The 17,571-nt window shown below is 44.3% G+C and overlaps 4 protein-coding genes across 4 annotated transcripts in view; 3 read left to right on the top strand and 1 right to left on the bottom strand.

The window, feature by feature from the left end:
* The first annotated feature begins 166 nt into the window (after positions 1 to 166).
* msrb2 (methionine sulfoxide reductase B2) lies at positions 167 to 2,600 on the top strand. Its single transcript, XM_060045665.1, has 5 exons — positions 167 to 441; positions 697 to 794; positions 1,075 to 1,151; positions 1,542 to 1,689; positions 2,200 to 2,600. Exons 1-5 carry the CDS (start codon positions 327 to 329, stop codon positions 2,323 to 2,325), a joined length of 564 nt encoding a protein of 187 aa, XP_059901648.1. The 5' UTR covers positions 167 to 326; the 3' UTR covers positions 2,326 to 2,600.
* Positions 2,601 to 2,797: 197 nt separating this feature from the next.
* On the top strand, positions 2,798 to 5,797 carry LOC132452848 (complement component C8 gamma chain-like). Its single transcript, XM_060045664.1, has 7 exons — positions 2,798 to 3,176; positions 3,988 to 4,133; positions 4,385 to 4,455; positions 4,689 to 4,796; positions 4,990 to 5,094; positions 5,317 to 5,352; positions 5,695 to 5,797. Exons 1-7 carry the CDS (start codon positions 2,994 to 2,996, stop codon positions 5,712 to 5,714), a joined length of 669 nt encoding a protein of 222 aa, XP_059901647.1. The 5' UTR covers positions 2,798 to 2,993; the 3' UTR covers positions 5,715 to 5,797.
* Positions 5,798 to 6,495: 698 nt separating this feature from the next.
* LOC132452850 (lipocalin-like) lies at positions 6,496 to 8,895 on the top strand. The gene is made up of 6 exons (XM_060045666.1): positions 6,496 to 6,898; positions 7,566 to 7,705; positions 7,797 to 7,876; positions 8,027 to 8,140; positions 8,281 to 8,382; positions 8,519 to 8,895. The coding sequence occupies exons 1-6, from the start codon at positions 6,803 to 6,805 to the stop codon at positions 8,536 to 8,538; spliced, it is 552 nt and encodes a 183-aa protein (XP_059901649.1). The 5' UTR covers positions 6,496 to 6,802; the 3' UTR covers positions 8,539 to 8,895.
* Positions 8,896 to 10,406: 1,511 nt separating this feature from the next.
* Positions 10,407 to 17,571, bottom strand: part of cntnap2a (contactin associated protein 2a) — a 206,423-nt gene continuing 199,258 nt past the window's right edge. The window contains 3 exon segments of the mRNA XM_060045779.1: positions 10,407 to 12,939; positions 13,890 to 13,961; positions 16,539 to 16,850. Of these exon segments, the coding sequence (XP_059901762.1) occupies positions 12,722 to 12,939; positions 13,890 to 13,961; positions 16,539 to 16,850 (602 nt within the window). The 3' untranslated portion in view covers positions 10,407 to 12,721.

The following is a 17,571-nucleotide window of genomic DNA, read 5'->3' as shown; positions in this document are numbered from 1 at the left end:
GTTTCCCATAAAGAGGGCCCAAGGTTTTGTTTGGGGAACAAACGAGATAAGAGTTCAAATATTCTATTTTCAAATGACCGTGCTGCAGGAAATAATCCCTTTGGTTCAACTTTTACCCAGATAATATAGATAAGACTGTTTTATGATTGGACCGACCACCATGCATTAGGAGTCCTAGTGCAGACGTCTGCGCAGAATAAAAGCGGTTTAAGCTTGCATGGTCCTGAATAAGCCAGCGACAGTATTGCACCATGGGCGACACTGATTGTGCTCTGCGCTGCACTTGACTTCAGAACAGCGAGAGGCAAACAGTACAGGAGGAAAACATGTCCCGTCTCTTAGCTCGGATCTCTTCCCTTGTTTCTCAACGGGCGAGCGCCAAGTCCTCGATCTCATTAACCAGAACTCCGGTCCTCATTCGACCCCTCTCCACAAGTCAAGGTACTGGAAGAACGTTTATTTGATCCGTTTTACTTTTATGGGCATGCATGGTTAAGGGGTCACATTGCCTTTAGCTGCGAACCATTGCCAGGCTGCAGTTTTTTTGGGGGTTTTCAATGTTGTCCTCTTCAATCGATTAAAACACTGACAAATTGCCAATAACAGCCGCATCGTTGAGCCTGCAGCACATCTGAATGCAAATCAACAAGTGTGTCCCCATTGAACAGCTATATGCTTTCCCGACCGCTCTGTTAGGACTGAGGTCGCTGACTCGCTACGATGAGACCACCGACTGGCAAAAGAAACTTAGTCCAGAACAATACGTTGTCACCAGAGAGAAGGGGACAGAAGTGGTAAGAGACCCGTACCAAACATGATCCACAAACAAGCATCAATATGAAAACAAAATATATAGACCACTGAGGAAAACTATCTGACCAATGTGCTGTGTAAAGTGGACTCTAAAACCAAATATATCGACCACTGAGGAAAACTATCTGACCAATGTGCTGTGTAAAGTGGACTTCTTCTGACCGAGTTCATGATGTTTAAATAAACATTTTGGAAGATATCATTGATTATTATATTGATTTCCCTTTTTCCACTTACTGGAAATTGTGTGTGTATTCGTAGCCTTTCAGCGGGATCTACCTGAACCATAATGAGGTGGGGATGTACCACTGCGTCTGCTGTGAATCTCCGGTCTTCAGGTATCCTATCACCGAAACTACAAGAAACTACCCGGGAGCAGAGAAAACATTTAGGAGTGATAGCTGTTTAGTTAAAAGTCCCTATAGGGCTCTTTATCAACACTTATTGGATTGTCCAATCAAATTATTTGGTTGGAACAAGCTGTTGCAAAAGACAAAATATCCGACTTATCCCCCCCCAAAAATTGAATTAATAATAATATATTAATTAATGTAATAATGAATTAAAATAACTGAATACATCCAGGGTAAATTCCAAAATACTTATAAGTATATATGAATTCATTTTGTTTTTCAAACATACCCATTTATCACCTCATCCACAGCATTCCCTCCGTGGTCTATGACCATATAAGGCGGATATTGACCGCAGCCCTTGTCTCTGGTTAGTTCAGAGGCCAAGTATGACTCCGGGACTGGCTGGCCATCGTTCACAGAGGCCCATGGGACGTGGGGGCGGGACGAGAGCCACGCCTGTGTAACACGTCGCCCTGACAACAGCCTGGGCAGCGCCGGGACCGAGGTGCTGTGCAAAATCGTGAGTTGGATTCTTGGTGAAGACATATCGCAGGTTTCTTAAATAAGTGTTATGATGCCACCCTTTAGGTTAAGCATAGAAAATGTTGCACTCAGGGACACAGACCTAAACGAAAAGTATCCTATACCGGGCCAAACCGGTTTCAAGATTAGGGGTAAATAAACGTACCATCCTTTATTTTTTTTAAGGACTGATTGGTTGACGACTTCCCAAAGATATAAAGACTGAAAATCTGAAATAAAGTAACGACCCTTATACCACCGTTTTTTTCTGGGGCGAGAGCTGAAGGTGTTTTTAGTCAGCTCCAACTTAGAACGGCCTAAACACTGCCACCAGAACCTATTTATAGACGCTGGGAAAGATAGAACAGTTAGACCCTCTTCCCCTAATCAGGCAAATTGTGTTGTGTCTGTCTGTCTGTCTGTCTGTCTGTCTGTCTGTCTGTCTGTCTGTCTGTCTGTCTGTCTGTCTGTCTGTCTGTCTGTCTGTCTGTGTCTGTGTGTGACACAGTGCGATGCCCACTTGGGCCATGTGTTTGACGACGGACCGGACCCCAGTGGCCAGCGCTTCTGTATCAACAGTGTGGCCCTTCAGTTCAAAGCCCGGGAAAACAACCCGGAAGACAAGAACGAGTAGAATCTTCTGGAAGCTGTCTTCACCAGGAAGATGAAAATACCCAAGGAAATTGTCCTTTTTAACACAATACATTCATTGTAACATTTACACTGATGTTCAATTCTGATTTATGTATTACTTTTTCACTTTTATTACTCACTTCCTACAGATGATTAGAATTTGTTTTTGTGAACAGTGAAAATGGCGGATTTTGCTTGTTAAACAATAGACTGGTACATGCATGGTTCAATATGCTCTATTGAAAGCATTGGTTTAATAAATAATAGATCAATAAATCTTTGCAATTCAATTCATGATTTTTTGCCATAATAAGTCAAACGGTTTGTGAACCAAACTTAAAAAGAAAAAGGTTTTCACCCTGACTTCAACCGCAATCCTAGAATATTCAAGTTTGCGAATCACAGGTTTCAACCCAGTTCAACATGAGACATCCTGTAAATGAAATGTAAACACAACAGAACTTCTGGTGCCATTGAGTAAATGTGTAACTCCTCATGGTTTATCGCCCAGCTCTCTCTCTCTGTCTGTTTGTATGTCAGGGCAGAGCATAGCAGAAACCAAAAAATAAGAACCTCATCCCCTGATAAAAGAAAAAGATATTAAATAAAACCCCTTTGGAGGAGGACGATTTTGAAGTTCTTAGGAGCTGGCCCTTGATCTCTTCAACCATGACTGGAGTACGGCATCGCGTGACGCTGGCGGTGGTGCTTCTGTGTGTCTGTCTGTGGGGGACCACGGATGCCGGGGTAGCTAAAGAACGCGAGCGAATCGTGAGAAAGCCGAGGAAACCGGCCCCGACCCCCAGCGCCGTAGAACGGAGCCCAGGCGCACCACCGATAGACATGTCAAAGGTAGGAACACTGTATCCACCAACCGATTGAGGTTGTCCGTATTATGTCGTAAAGACTTAAAGACTTGATTTGCCTTTGTTATTTTTAAAAGTCATTGGATTTCCAAGATGGTTTTCATTACGTCTGGGAATGATTCCTTGATGATTTTCAAAAACTTGAGTGTAACTTTGCAAAAGAAAAACCCATGTTTCATGCTGTTAAGGAAAAATTTTAATAAAACAACCCAACACAAGAAAACATCACACAAAGTCAGTTGATACTATTTAGGGGAAACTTTCCTCCAAAGTGACTTACAGTGAATACAAATGCAGTTCTTAAGGGAGCAGGACCTCTTGCTCAAAGCTGCTACCGCACAGGCTCAGTTAGAAAAGCTATTAGATAAATTGCAAATATACGGCTTTAAGAACCTAAGTCAATAGCATACAGGACCATTATCTGACCTTTGCACAGTCTGTCACTGTCTGACAGGGTTTCACAGCAACAACCGATAAACACACAGCAACACTGCAATATTGATCAATCCGGTCACTGCCTTATAACACTGAGTGAACAAGTGTTAAGTAACCACACAACATCATTTATCACTTATTTCTGATTGATTATTTGAATTTTCAGAAGGACAAAATAAATGCTGGTTCTAATGTTATTAATGATGACATTCCCGACGAGTATACATAAAAACTGTACATCATAAACGTAGCGTTGGCAGTATTGGCTAACATTTCTAGAAGAAACATCCTCGCAGCACCTGAACCTTTAGCTACGTTGTCTGACTCCCATCTGCTTCTTCCTCTGGTGCTGTGCCCGCAAGATGTGGGGCAAGTGGTACCTTCTCAACCTGGCCTCAACGTGCCCCCACCAGCTACAGCAGGGCGCCTCCTCTGAGGCCACAGTCATAAACCTAACCCCTCCTGAGCAGGAATCCTCCCCAGTTTCTGTCAGCACCAAAACACGCTTGTGAGTATATGGACCATGACGTCGACGTATACACATGTGGAAGTGTGCAAATAAACACACACGCACGCACACAAACAGCACAAAGCCACGCACAGGAACACACATACACCCGAGTACGAACATGCACACCATTTTTCCTTCTTCTGTGTTTGTGATGTTGTTGTCAGTTCTACCTCAGTGTACCACTAGAGGGCGCTATGTACGTCGACATGTCCTACACTAACAGCGACTGTTAAACTTCGTCTCCTCAGTAATCATGATTGTTGGGAGATATTACAGAAATACTATCCTACTAAAACGAATGGACGCTACATTCTTAAAGGTACCCAATGTCGCTCTCTGTGTCCTTTACCCACACATGCAGCAATACATATTATTATTAATCACCATTCAAATGTATGTCCATGTTTTGGCAATGTTCTATTGTGATAATTTTGCATGTCAAAAATACTATGGTTATTATTAAATGTAAATCCTATCGGATTGGATGGTAACATGTAAGTAAATATTCATTGTCTTCAGAAACTGAGTACATTCTGTCCTTTTGTATCAAAGGAAATTCTGTTTCTGAGCCCGGCACGGACGTTATCATTATGGAGTTGGATAATGCTTATGCTTTTATCCTCTACCATAAGAAAGGCAAGATTACTGCCAAACTCTACGGTGAGTCCTTGAGTTATGCGACCGCCACTTTATCTGTACTTCATAAGGGCTGAGTGATACTCAATAGTTGAAATCACACACACACACACACACACACACACACACACACACACACACACACACACACACACACACACACACACACACACACACACACACACACACAGTTGATTATGTTTGATTGGTCAAACAGGTCGCTCTACAGTCAATCTCTCCGAGCCCATGTTGACCAAGTTTGAGACGCTTGCTCAGGAGAAGGGAATGAGTTTGGCCTACCTCTTCCCCTTCCCCACCTTCGGTAAGTCCACATCCAGTCTGGGGAAACAAAATCGTAATTTTCTGTCAGCAAACACATTTCCGGTAGACTACATTCAAACACATTATTTTCTAAATATAAATAAAATGTGCATAAATTAAACTAACACATACTCACTTCTCATCTCTAGCATTCCTGCAAATGTATGAGTGTTTTTGTAGATATGCATTCCTCACGAAAGGGAAAACTGTCATTTATCTGCAGGTCACTGTGATTCTGTAACCAAAGACCATGTTATAGGTAAGTCAAATGAATCCAAAGAAGAGACACATATATGCAAGTTCCCCAAAATGTGCTTTGAAAAAGGTGAACAGGGCAACAAAGCCAGATGATGATGCAAATGTAAGAGACGAGTTTGGGCCAGAACTCCACCTATTTACATAACCTTATATACCATGGATCCTACTCCCCCCCCCCCCTCCTCTCAGCTTGACATGAGCTTCGGGACATGTTATGCAACAGCCATGGACAATTTGCAAGGTTTCATAACCAAAGTTAAATAAAAGTGAGGTTGATAAACTAGGTCCTTTGCCGCTTTGTATAATAAGTCGATATTATAACAGTTTTTTTTCTTTTTCATAGATTGCATCCCTACGTGCTGAGGCCAGGCACACAAAGATCCTACTCAACCCACTTCATGGAGGACATTAAATAAAAATTAGCTGAATAAACAACTTCTATTTCGTTCAAGTAGTGTTTTTTAGGAGTACAGGTAGAATTGTTGATTGAAGATTGGACTCTTCTTTTTTTTTTTTAAGTACAAATACATAACCCACATCAGTACAGCAACATCCAATATGCGAGGACATATTTTAATATCCTTTGCTGAGATTTATACTGCATTTCAATTTCCGATAGAACAAATGAAGAACAGATGAGGAAGCAAAAGAGGGGGTAGGGGGGGTTGCAGAGTTTGGTTACAAAACTATTGAGATTACCTAACCCCTTCTTGGCACCCCAGTGAGTGAGTGTGTGTGTGCGTGTGTGCGTGTGTCTGTGATATAACTGAAAATGTGCCTGTCCTGACAATGTTTTCTAAATACACAATAGTCAAACATATTAATCACCAATAAGGAGAGAATTGCTCACAAATCTATGCATATCTTTCTTGAACAGAAAGAAAACCATAAAAGCCACATTAAAGAATGTGAAAATGAAAATCTGGGTTTCCCCAGCATGTAGGATGCGAAATAATCAGTTGGAAAAACTATGGATTTTACATACAACAACCATTGCAGGAATCCCCAGCCCCCCCCCTACACACACACACACACACACACACACACACACACACACACACACACACACACACACACACACACACACACACACACACACACACACACACACACACACACACACACAGCTAAATGATTTTCTTTTGGGCCTTTTTAGGCAATCTCATTTGCATGTCTGATTATGCAACGGCTGAGATTAGCATTCCTACTGGTGAGTGCCAAAGACCTCTTAGAACAAAACAGGGTCAGCACTGATTGTGTGTGTGCGTGTGTGTGCGTGTGTCTATCCAGCCCCTCTGGGAGGACTGTTGGAGACAGTAGGAGGAGAGAGAAGAGGGGGAGGGGACTGAAGTAGGACCCTATATAAAGAGGTCCAATGCTCTGTGATCCTTCACCTCATTCTTTCCGAAGCCCCTCCACTCGCTGAAGGAACCCCCCCATCAGCAAGGACCATGACGAACTCCCTGCTCAGGTCACTGGCAGCCCTGCTGTGTGTGCTGAGTGTCTGCGCCGATGTGACGCCCGCGGCCGACTTTGACGTGACTCGGGTAAGACGGAGAGAACCACATGCTGTAGTCCAGCAGAATAAAAGGGTTACATCATCGGGTCTGCAGAGATTTGAACAATGTGTGCAAATGTATTTGTCGGTTACTGCTTGTTACAAAGACAACTTATCGTGGTTTTACTGGGCTCTTTCGAACAAAGGATACAGGGCGGTGATGACAAATGGCCGTGTGTTCCATGTTGCCATCAAGTGAAACTGTGTGCACCTTGATCATTCCATGTGCAACTGGTGTGCAGCAGCCTCCCCCAGCCCATGAGTCTATTCAGACCTGGCCAGGTGAGGCTGCTTGAACCAGCCATCATCCACAAGCACACCAATTTGACCTTTTTTGTGCTGTCGATAGTATGAACTAGCATTATACCTCATTCAGGAAGTATAGTATGAAACTCTTTGAATTGCTATTATGCATTTTAAAATATGGATAGAACAAGCCATAGATTATCAAGAATCAATGAAAAGTAGATGATAAAAGGGCAGAGTGAGGAATTGAGAATTGTGTTGGTTACTCATTAAATATGAAGATGAGTTAAATAGAAAAGACAAATGTATAAAAAGTAATGCAGCATAGGATTGAGGCGTACACAATTTAAGGTTCTGAAAAGTACCCCCTAATTTGAGTTGGCTCATTCATTTCTCTTTCTCTTTCTTAGGTCAATGGAAGGTGGTATCTGGTTGGTTTCGCCACCAACGCTCCGTGGTTTGTGAACAACAAGGCCGGCATGAAGACGGGCATCGCCGTGATGGTCCCCACTGCGGAGGCAGATCTGCAGGTCGCCCACACCCATTTGAAGTGAGTGTAGTACCTTTTAACTCGGGGACATGTCACCCTTATCGGGTGGGTCTGTTGGGTTGGCTAGAGATTCAATCACTTTCTGTTTCAGTGCCGATGGAAGCTGCTGGAGAATGTCTCACTTGGCGAGTAAAACCGCGACTCCTGGAAAATTCTTCTTCCACAGCGAAGGTATGAGAGTATGCAGGCAGAAAATAACACGCACAATATACTAACACGCACGCGCGCAGATTTAGGAAAACACCCGCGCACATGAGCACGCCTAACTAGACACATCCACACTGATTGAAATGTGCTGATGAGCCATGCTTCCTTACTCAGCCTGGGGCAACGACAACGACATGATCTTCATCGACGTCCAGTACGCCGAGCACGCGGTGGTCTACAACGTCAAGACCAAGGACGGAGTATCGGAGGTCCTGAACAAGCTCTTCAGTAAGCAGCGTCACTGACGCCTTTCCATATCAACTTCTTCCGGCACACAGGGTCATTGTTGTATTGTTATCTTCTTGGGACAGAAACATATGTTCCTATCGTGGGGTTAAATTACATGGATTTATTTAATTATTGCCCAGGCCGAACACCCGAGGTGGGTGCAGCGGTGACCCAGAGATTCCATCAATTCTCCCTGGATCAGGGCGTTCTGGCCGACAACATCGTCATGCTGCCCCCTAACGGTACGTCTACTCCAGCCTGTTATCCATGTTGCAGGACTAGCTAGCCACGCACCACAAAAGCGTGCATCTGCACGTAATTTCCTGTATGACTTTTTTTTTTTTTGCGTTTCATTTTTTTTTGTTTCTTTGCTTACAGGCGAATGCCCTGAAGCCTAAAGGACTGCCCGAAATCCGACACACTGCTCCTGCTGTAGAAGTCCGAAACCGTTTCAGCTCAGAGCGCTCTGTCCCTGGAGCGGTACCACTAGGAGACTGCGCTCCCCGCTCATGAGCATATCAACGAGCAATCACTCACTCATAGCCTTTGTCTCTTGGCTTATTTTGCTGTAGCATGATGGTTGACAAAGGGTTTGATAAAGAGATTTTAGAAAGATGTATGATTCTTAAACGGGGGCTGGGACTCCCACAAAGAACACACTCCCCATACACGCGTCATGAACCATTTTTATTCGATTATCTTTTTACTGTTTGCTTAATTTTGCTTTGGTTAAATAAAGGCCTTTTAATTACAAAGTTGTTTTTCTGTATTATAAAAAAACGGAAACAAAAGTTGCGGTCCACATTACTAAACACGGACTATATAAATAGTGGAAACTGTTGGCATTTAAAAAATGCTGGGTATATGAAATCAATATATGCATGTACGACAGCATTGGTCTTATCTGTACAGTTGTGAACTCTGTATATAGTTTGATTTGTCACACATTTTTGTCCCAGTTGCCAAAACGAAGGACTGCATTGTCTACCTTTGACCAGTTTCATAACATGTGGCTGGCAGTGGCCAATATCCAACCATATAGATGGAGCTAGCACAAAATCATTGTCCTGTAATGTGAGCCTGTGATTTATCCAATTCAGCCCCCATTATATCTTGTTTGGCTTCCAATATTAAGTATGCAATTTAACCTCAATCTGATAGTCCCTACTGGCCTATGTAATCAATATCTGCCAAGTCTAACGGGATAAACGACCCCAAACTCTGGCCGTAATTGTGGTAAACATGAGGATAATAACTCGGAAGTAGCAGTAAACCAATCTGCAAATGTTGCTAGCGACTGACTGCGTAAAGACTGGGACCAGTCTGTGGCCAGTGTAAGTGCTCGGCTACCAGATCGGCTCGGGGTCCGTCGTCTGCTGATTACGTTACACAATATCATTGGCTGTACGCTTGAATGGGCGTAGGCTACATTGTGATTGGCTGCTAAGGGACAGTTGTGATTGGCTGTTTTGTGCTGTAGCTCTGGCTGTCGTCATAGCAACCACAGCAGCACATGTGTGAGCGCGAGTAGGTCTGTCTAGTTTCGGTTTGTGTTGCCAGATTGGGCATATTCCCGTTTTTTTCAGCCTAACGTGATTCAAAGTAGCCAAATCAGGCTGAAAATGTGCCCAATCTGGCAACACGGACGGCTTATTTTAACAGCCAAGATGATTCCGAGGGATGTTTTGTTTTTAGAAGAAAACTATCCATACAGATAGGTTGGGAATGGTCTATGTTCAAAATGAAAGATCATTACAGGCTCTTTAATTTAAGCCATAAAAGACCTTATTGCTGTAGATAGCGTATTGTGTGACGTAATCAGCAGACGACGGACCCCGAGCCGATCTGGTAGCCGAGCCAATATGGTACTTACACCGGCCCTAGAACCAAAGGAGAAGCGGTGAGCTAATCCAGAGCGAGAGCCTCAGCCAACGACGCTTTATAAACGGGCCCTTTTTTCTGACAGGCAGAGTCGGCAGCTGCCCAAGTCGAATTGGGCTCCACTGGGGACGCCTCGCTTTACAAAATTGCCCTGGAAGCCAGTAAGAAGTAGTCCATTTACTGCCCGAGGTCCCACCGGTCTCTAGAATGGCTTCTGCTTCAAGCATTCATTCCGTTTTTGGCTGTCCCTAGACCTTTTAGTAAGCTACTTATATTATTTATAAAGTTGTTGCTGTTCGCTTCTCTGGGCTTTGTTCAGTTGTGATCACGTAGGCCCGTTTAAGAAGGGAGGGAGGCAGGGGTGAACAGAGAAAGACTCGGCACATAGGATCAAAAGACGTTTATTGAACTTAATATAACTCATAGATATGATTCTGTTCTGATCATCATTCTGACCCAATGCATAACATCTGTATGCTTGTTTGTGTACGTGTGTGGGAGATGGGGGGAGGGATGGACGGTGTAACGATTCCTGCGATGAGTCGGGCGAGTTAAACAGCTCCAGAATCAAAGTCGCTTGTGTAACACTCTTTTTTGTAGAGTATAGTCCTGGAATTGATTGAAGTTTTGTTTTAGACTGAACTAGCACCTTCTTCGAGGCCCTGACGAAATGTTGCCGTCTACGGATGGCGGGACTGCCAACACCGCTAACTCGGGTTCAAGCTATATGTGATTAGCACTCGAAAGGACAAGGAACACTGACATAAGAAACCATTCATGTATTGAGAGATATCACAACTCAAAAGTACAGGACACAAAAACAATGGCAGTTGTACCGTTTGGCCTGTTACACCGTAAAAGCTGGGAACAACAATAGCATAGGCCTAAAACAACCACAATAAAGTATAATTAGAAAAAAATGAGAAGAAAAATTATGTCTTTTAAGTGGGAGTCTGTTGGACAACAGCGGTTCTGTTCTTCTGCAGGGAGAGTCGAAGTTAACATGCAACCAAGAGCCATTGACCCTCGTATGATATGTGTCTGACACGGGCTGCGGAGGGTCAGTCGTTTATCAATGCAAATATTCAGTTGACAATGTCGCCCAAGGCCTTCAAATCATGCCACAGTAAAAAACACAATAAATTAAGCTTTAATTCTTCTCACGTGACCACAGCGTTTAGCCTACAGTTGGCGTGTATGTGCAGACTTCACGGGGGAAGGCTGAATGGCTAAACACCTCGAAGGCACAATGGATTACTCAGCCATTTAACATCAGACTTGAGTGTCATAGTTGGAGCTGTAACTCATGTTGGACTGGGTTCAAGAAAAACGCCAGGCGACGTTTACGGGGTCTGGAGAAAGGCTTTGTAAGAGGGGTGATGCCGCGCGACAAGTGTTGTAAACCAGCTGGGAAAGACTCTGGCATCGCACCTAACCCAAAATGTAACAACTTATTATGCTCATGGCACCACTACTCCCCCTGGTGGCGGCCTGTCACCACACAGGCCTCCCGACAGTTGCCAACCTCAATTCGAAGCCAGGAGGGTTTGTGAATGAAGACTCGCGTCTTTGGCCGAGGTTTGATTAGAAAATATACCTTCACATGGTCCAAGAAAGAAAGCTGCCCCCTGCTCAACAGAAACTCACAATGATTGGAAAATACTGAATGACATCTTGATGCCTTCCTTCTCCACCCACCTCCCCCAACCCCCCCCCCCCCACAACACTACGTCCACCATCGAACCACACCCATTCCGAGCTCTCGTTAAACTCTTCTCTTCGCTTTCAGGAATACAATGCGATGAATCAAATATAATGTCAAGTCATTTATATGTAGGCCTATGTATATATATATATATATATCTATAGGTATGGACATTACCTAAATTGCGTAAACGTATTATGCCTAGATCTCTCCATATAACTTTTAGAAAAGAAAAAGAAAAGAAAACAACATTTCACGACGTATTTACAGAGTGACATTTGGCATCCGTGTTTCAACTCCATATCCCCCGTCCAGGTGGCTGCGGACTAGGGTAGCCCTCCATGGATATGGGCGATGCAGGGTCTGAAGACTGTGTTTACCACAGCCTCGTTAAAAAAGGGGGGGTTTGGCATGGTTTTTGATCAATTTTATAGATTTTCTTGTAAAAAAGGAAAAGGACAAAACCAAAAAACAAACAAATCAAGACCGGCAATAAATTGGTGCTAGTACGCCACCCAATAGTTATAATTATTGTTCATATACAGTATTCAAAGGACTCCTGAAAACTCCCAAGCACAATACAAAGAAGGATGAGCCGGTTAGTATGTACACGCGTGTAGTCTCTCGCTCCTCGCTCCGTTCTGAATAACTCGCATCGGGATGCTCCTTCTTAAAGTCCTGGGGTTTATAAAACAAACAAATCAATCAACCAAAAAACAAAAAAAAAAAAGATATTGCATCCCTACCCCTCATTCGGGAGGCCATTGTCCCGGTGGATGACCTTCTGTCATCGAATGTAAACCTTTAACCTCTTGTCTCCCCCCCCCCCCCTCCCACCCCCGTCTTATGGTGGTTGGACGGATCTCTGACTTCCTCTCTCTCTCCCATTGTCTACCATTCTCTCTCTCTCTCACACACTCTCTCTCTCTCTCTCTCTCTCTCTCTCACTACTACATCCCTATGTCTCTCGCCCCGGTGGTGTTTGCACACAGGGTCTAGATGAACCACTCCTTCTTGGACTCGTCGATGGTCTCCGGGTTGTCGGTGCCGATGATGGCCGTGTCCGCCGACTCCCCGCCCACCCCGGCCTCTGCCCCCGCGGCGCCCGCACCCTTGGCCTCGTGGGTGTGGTAGGTGCCCTTGTGGCGGAACATGTAGCGGATCAGGAACACCAGGGTGCACAGGATGGTGAAGATCACCACGGCGATGATGCCTGCAGCAGGGGGCCGGCGGAGGAGGTGTTGGTGGGGGGGGGGAAGGGGGTGGAATGGCGAAGGAAACCACCGTGGTAAGATTTTACATTACATTGATGAACCATTGAGTAAGGTTAGTTAACTTAGGTAGTCATTTATATATTAAATATTCAGAATATATTATATTCATAATTTAATAGTGTACCTATGACCCTGACCCCTCCGCTAATGCTATATAGTAATTATTATTATTATTGCATCAGTTAATGACAATTAATGGTTATGCAATTTTCTTTCTGTCATAATCAAGACAAATGTGAAGCCCTGGCCGAAGAGATTAACATGTAGTTCCTTTAACAGCCTATAGGTGGTGAGCGGTAGAGACTAACATGTAACCAATATATTTTTTATTAGAATCATAGTGGCTACTTCATATACATTACGCATTTTGCGCGGTCCCGTTTGACAGTTTTATTTCATTTCAAAGTTATTAGGGAATGAATTAAGAAGTTTTGGCCCTAGGCAAGGCAGCCATTGAATTCCCAACCTCAATGTGCCAAATATCGATAGTTTCTGCTGCTGCTTGCAAAAGTCCCAAACGATGAGAGTGACGTCAATAGAAGGCAAATCTACACGCTCAAAATGGGTGTGTAAACCATACGTCAAGGTCTTTGGTCGCATAGGACGTGGGGAGACTCGTTGGGTGGGGAACTATATTTAAAATCTGTTTATCCAGCTTGTAGACACAGTAGGGACATAATCCAAACTAAATAATTTATAATATGTTTTGGGATCCAATCAAATGATTCAAAACATATTTGCGATCAAATCACTTCATCAACACATGTTTGGGATCCCGGCAAATCGTTGGTAACACTGATTAATGCACTGAGATTATTATAATTTTACCTAACCTGTACATTTACCTGTAAAAAACAATGACATCATACATTTAGTGAATCAACTGTACCTCCGATGATGGCTGAGTTTCTGTTGACGCCATCAGGGACAACTCTCTCTTCGTTGAAGGGAAACTCTGCATCTGACCAAAGAAAACACAAAACTTGGTCATTCTCCACTCATTCTCCCCTCTTTCCATCACTGTCATGATTTGTCTTTCAGCTGGAAAAGTAGCAAGCACAAGGGAAATCTGGAAACCCCGGTGATTGAACTATACAGTTTTCTTTTTTATATAAAAAATATTCGTATTTATTATTTTTTTTTTTTAAATAAATGTGTTTCTTTTTTATTCGGATACAGAAAAAAATGTCTGTCCTCTACTCAGTCAGTGTACAGTTTGCGTAAAGTGCAGTGAAAGGACGGACAATACTGATATGAAACTATAATTTGTCGATACCACCTTCAGACCCATCTGCATAAGCTAGTGGAGTGTGCCAACGTCATTCCCCGGCGCTTCCTACTTGTGATGAATACACAATGTGAGTGTGGCAGACCAACCGACAGAAATACTAAGCATGCATTGCACACTGCGGGCGACTGCGGCTCTGTATGGAGCCTGGGTTACTTATGTGTGTAGAAGTGACCCAGGGGGGGTTGTGGAGTGTGGTGTGTTACGTTAAGGAGCTATGGGGCCGGGTTCAGAGATTAATTGTGTTCACTGCTGCCGTCCTCTGGCCAACGCGATACGTCTCCGTCAGTCGGCTCTTGTGCTATGCGGATGGGCAGCTCCGCAAGGTAAATGTGTGCGTGCGTGGGTGCGTGGGTGTATGTGTTTTTGTGGGCACGGGAGTGTGTGTGTGAGTGTGCATATGTGCGTGTGTGTGTCTGTGTGTATATATGTGTGTGTGCATGGGTATTTGTGTGTGTTTGTGTGCCTGTGTGTGTGCGTGTGTTTGTATGTGTGTGAGTTTGTTTGTCTGTGCGTGTGTGTGCAGGCGTGTGTGTGCAGGCGTGTGTGTGTGTGCAGGCGTGTGTGTGTGTGCAGGCGTGTGTGTGTGTTTGTGTGTGTGTGCGTGTGTATGTGTGTGTGTCTGTGTGCTGGCGTGTGTGTGTGTATGCGTGTGTGTGTGTAGTGTGGGTACTAGAAGGGTGGGCGAACGAGGTGTAGGCAGAGGGAGAGAGTGACGATCATGGTGATCGACCTCCTGCGGAAGTTCGCTGCTGGTCCGGATTTATTGACAATAAATTTCACACACGTGCACACACTCTCATGTCACGCACGCAAACTCACGCACACACCCACACACACACACACACACAGTGTTTACCGCAAAGAGATGGAGTGAAGGGTTAAAAACATGACCTTGCAACCTGCCCATGCATACACACACACACAGAAACACAACCACATGTAAGTGCACACACACGCATACAAGACATACACATACAAGCGAATATACCAACACACACACACACACACACACACACGGAGGCACAGACACACACACACACACATTCCCTGGAATGAGCTGGCAGCTATTTCTGCTTCAGTCCGCATTACCCAGGCCTCCCATGGGAGGTGCAGAAAATTAGTAAGAAGAAAAGATGAGCGCAGGAGGGAGGGATGAAAGTAGAGGAGGAGAGAGAGGAGGAGTGAGGCTCAGGGAGCTGAGGTAGATGGGCGGGGGGGGGGGGGGGGGGGATAGAGAAAAGTGGAGGTGGAGGAGGATGACTAGGAGAAGTTGGACAAACGAAGGAGGAAGGGAGACAGCGTTAATATCATAGGTTGTGTGAGTGTGGGTATGTGTGTGTGTTTGTGGGGATTCAAGAGAGAGTTTTTGAGAGAGATACTCAATATACAGTTTATATATTATATAACAATTCCAACATATTCTATTTTCACTGTAAAATGAGATTATTCAGAAGAAGCAAGAACAATAAAGGGCAGTAAGTAAACGGGCCGGAAAGTAGAACAAATGTGGGATGAAATAAAATAAACAACAGGAGAAGAAGAGGAGACGAGGCGGAAATATAAAAATAAGTAAAGGGAGAGTAATCTAAACGCAAGACGTGCCAGATATTATCCTCTATCTATAGCGCAAGCAGAGGAGCAAAGACTGAGAGTCAGCACTCAGGAGGTTCACATCTATCAACCTGATTGGTTCCCTCATATCCCAGTCCAGCATTCTGATAGGCCAAGTTCGGAGCCAAGCACTTTCGGAATGGATATAGCCGCAGTGTCCATACTTCAATGTCCATCGATGTGGGATGGGAAACTAGAAACTGGTTGGTTTTGTGTAGGTGTTTTTGTGTATTAGTAGTCTATGTGTATGGCAAGCAAGTTGCCCAACAGTTTGAGCAAGACATACTTCCACAACAATGTATAAAACAATTAATATGTTTTATATACCTTTTTTCCATAACGCAATTATATGTGACTTGTAAAATATCCTGCACCAAACCAACAACCAATCACAAAAAGTATATGCAACCAAAATGGTATTGTTGACACTCAGACAGCGAGGAATACATACATTCCAAGTAATATATTAAAATATTACAGCTTTATCTACCTACTGGAAGGATCACGAACCTTCAAACATTTCCCAGCAGCATCAACTTCCAATAAGATAGCATGATACACGTACTGACAATGCAACCTATTAGCAATAAGATAACATGATTGACATCTCCATCCATCCCCTGATGTCCCGCCCACCTGTGTTGTCCAGATGCCAGGGGTCCGTTGCGGCCGACATGGGTGGGATGGAGAGAGGCGAAGCGCCGCAGTTGGACTCCACTAGCTTGCCCTGGTAGGACGCTGGCTGCCGTGAGACCGTGCGTCCCTCTGATTGGCCGACGGCTGTGGCTGCTGCTGCTGCTGCTCCCGGGGGCGGGGCCAACGAAGAGGCGGGTGTTCTGAGGGCGTACTTGAGTGGCGCGACGCCGTTGAACTGCACCCTGGACAGGCACCCGACGAATCCCGGGCTGTTGTAGCGGTCGATGAGCTCAGGGTCCACGTGGCCGGTCTCTGTGGACCCAAAGAGACCCGAGGGAAAAGGTCAGGAGGAGGTAACAACCGCTGGCCCGCCGAAGAAGAACCCCTTGTTCAGGGGTCGGTGAAGTGGTTTTAAGGTGACACATTATTTTGCATTTTTCGTATTCAACGTTTATTTATACTCGAGAGATCAATTGAGGGGTGACCCTCATTTGCAATGATGCCGAGCCAAACAAATGCAACCTTGACACTAAACAAGTGTGTGTGATTGGCCGTTACAAGCCGTTTTGAAATATCTCCCTCTTCTGACATCACAAGTGGGCGTGTCCACCTAGATGTGTGTTGGATAGATCAGTCTACCAGCCCTACCGAGTGGACTGTAGCAAACGTCGCTCATCTACCCGTCATACATCTAGGAGGATCGTTCCCCTTGTGATGTCAGAAGAGGCAGGTTTTCAAAACAGCCTGTAGCGGCCAATCACACGCAAACCTGGTGGTATAATATGTCCCCTTTAAAGGAGAGAGGCAGAACAAGAGTGGGCAGAGCTTAGGGAAATAGGATGGAGAGGTAAAAATAGAACCACTGGCATGTCAGTAAAGTAATCTAAAGGAGTTGCGTCCAAAAAGGAAAGAGACAGAAAGTCGGGCAGATAATAGACAAATTAATTGGAGAGGGAAGGATGTTTAATATAAAAGAACCAGTTGTCAATAAAGCAATTTGTAATTTGAAGGAGCATCCTAATAAAAAAGAGTG

Source organism: Gadus macrocephalus, chromosome 23, assembly GCF_031168955.1.
Source record: "Gadus macrocephalus chromosome 23, ASM3116895v1".
Lineage (NCBI taxonomy): Eukaryota > Metazoa > Chordata > Actinopteri > Gadiformes > Gadidae > Gadus > Gadus macrocephalus.
Note: the sequence above shows the minus strand (reverse complement) of the source record. Positions and strands in the feature narration are given on the sequence as shown.

Excerpts from the sequence above, each read along its gene's own strand:
- LOC132452850 (XM_060045666.1), top strand. The coding sequence starts at position 6,803 with ATGACGAACTCCCTGCTCAGGTCACTGGCAGCCCTGCTGTGTGTGCTG. Across the intron at positions 7,877-8,026 it reads ATTCTTCTTCCACAGCGAAG|CCTGGGGCAACGACAACGAC; the intron begins GTATGAGAGTAT and ends TTCCTTACTCAG. Across the intron at positions 8,383-8,518 it reads CGTCATGCTGCCCCCTAACG|GCGAATGCCCTGAAGCCTAA; the intron begins GTACGTCTACTC and ends CTTTGCTTACAG.
- msrb2 (XM_060045665.1), top strand. The coding sequence starts at position 327 with ATGTCCCGTCTCTTAGCTCGGATCTCTTCCCTTGTTTCTCAACGGGCG. Across the intron at positions 442-696 it reads ACCCCTCTCCACAAGTCAAG|GACTGAGGTCGCTGACTCGC; the intron begins GTACTGGAAGAA and ends CCGCTCTGTTAG. Across the intron at positions 1,690-2,199 it reads CCGAGGTGCTGTGCAAAATC|TGCGATGCCCACTTGGGCCA; the intron begins GTGAGTTGGATT and ends TGTGTGACACAG.
- LOC132452848 (XM_060045664.1), top strand. The coding sequence starts at position 2,994 with ATGACTGGAGTACGGCATCGCGTGACGCTGGCGGTGGTGCTTCTGTGT. Across the intron at positions 4,797-4,989 it reads GATTACTGCCAAACTCTACG|GTCGCTCTACAGTCAATCTC; the intron begins GTGAGTCCTTGA and ends TTGGTCAAACAG. Across the intron at positions 5,095-5,316 it reads CTTCCCCTTCCCCACCTTCG|GTCACTGTGATTCTGTAACC; the intron begins GTAAGTCCACAT and ends ATTTATCTGCAG.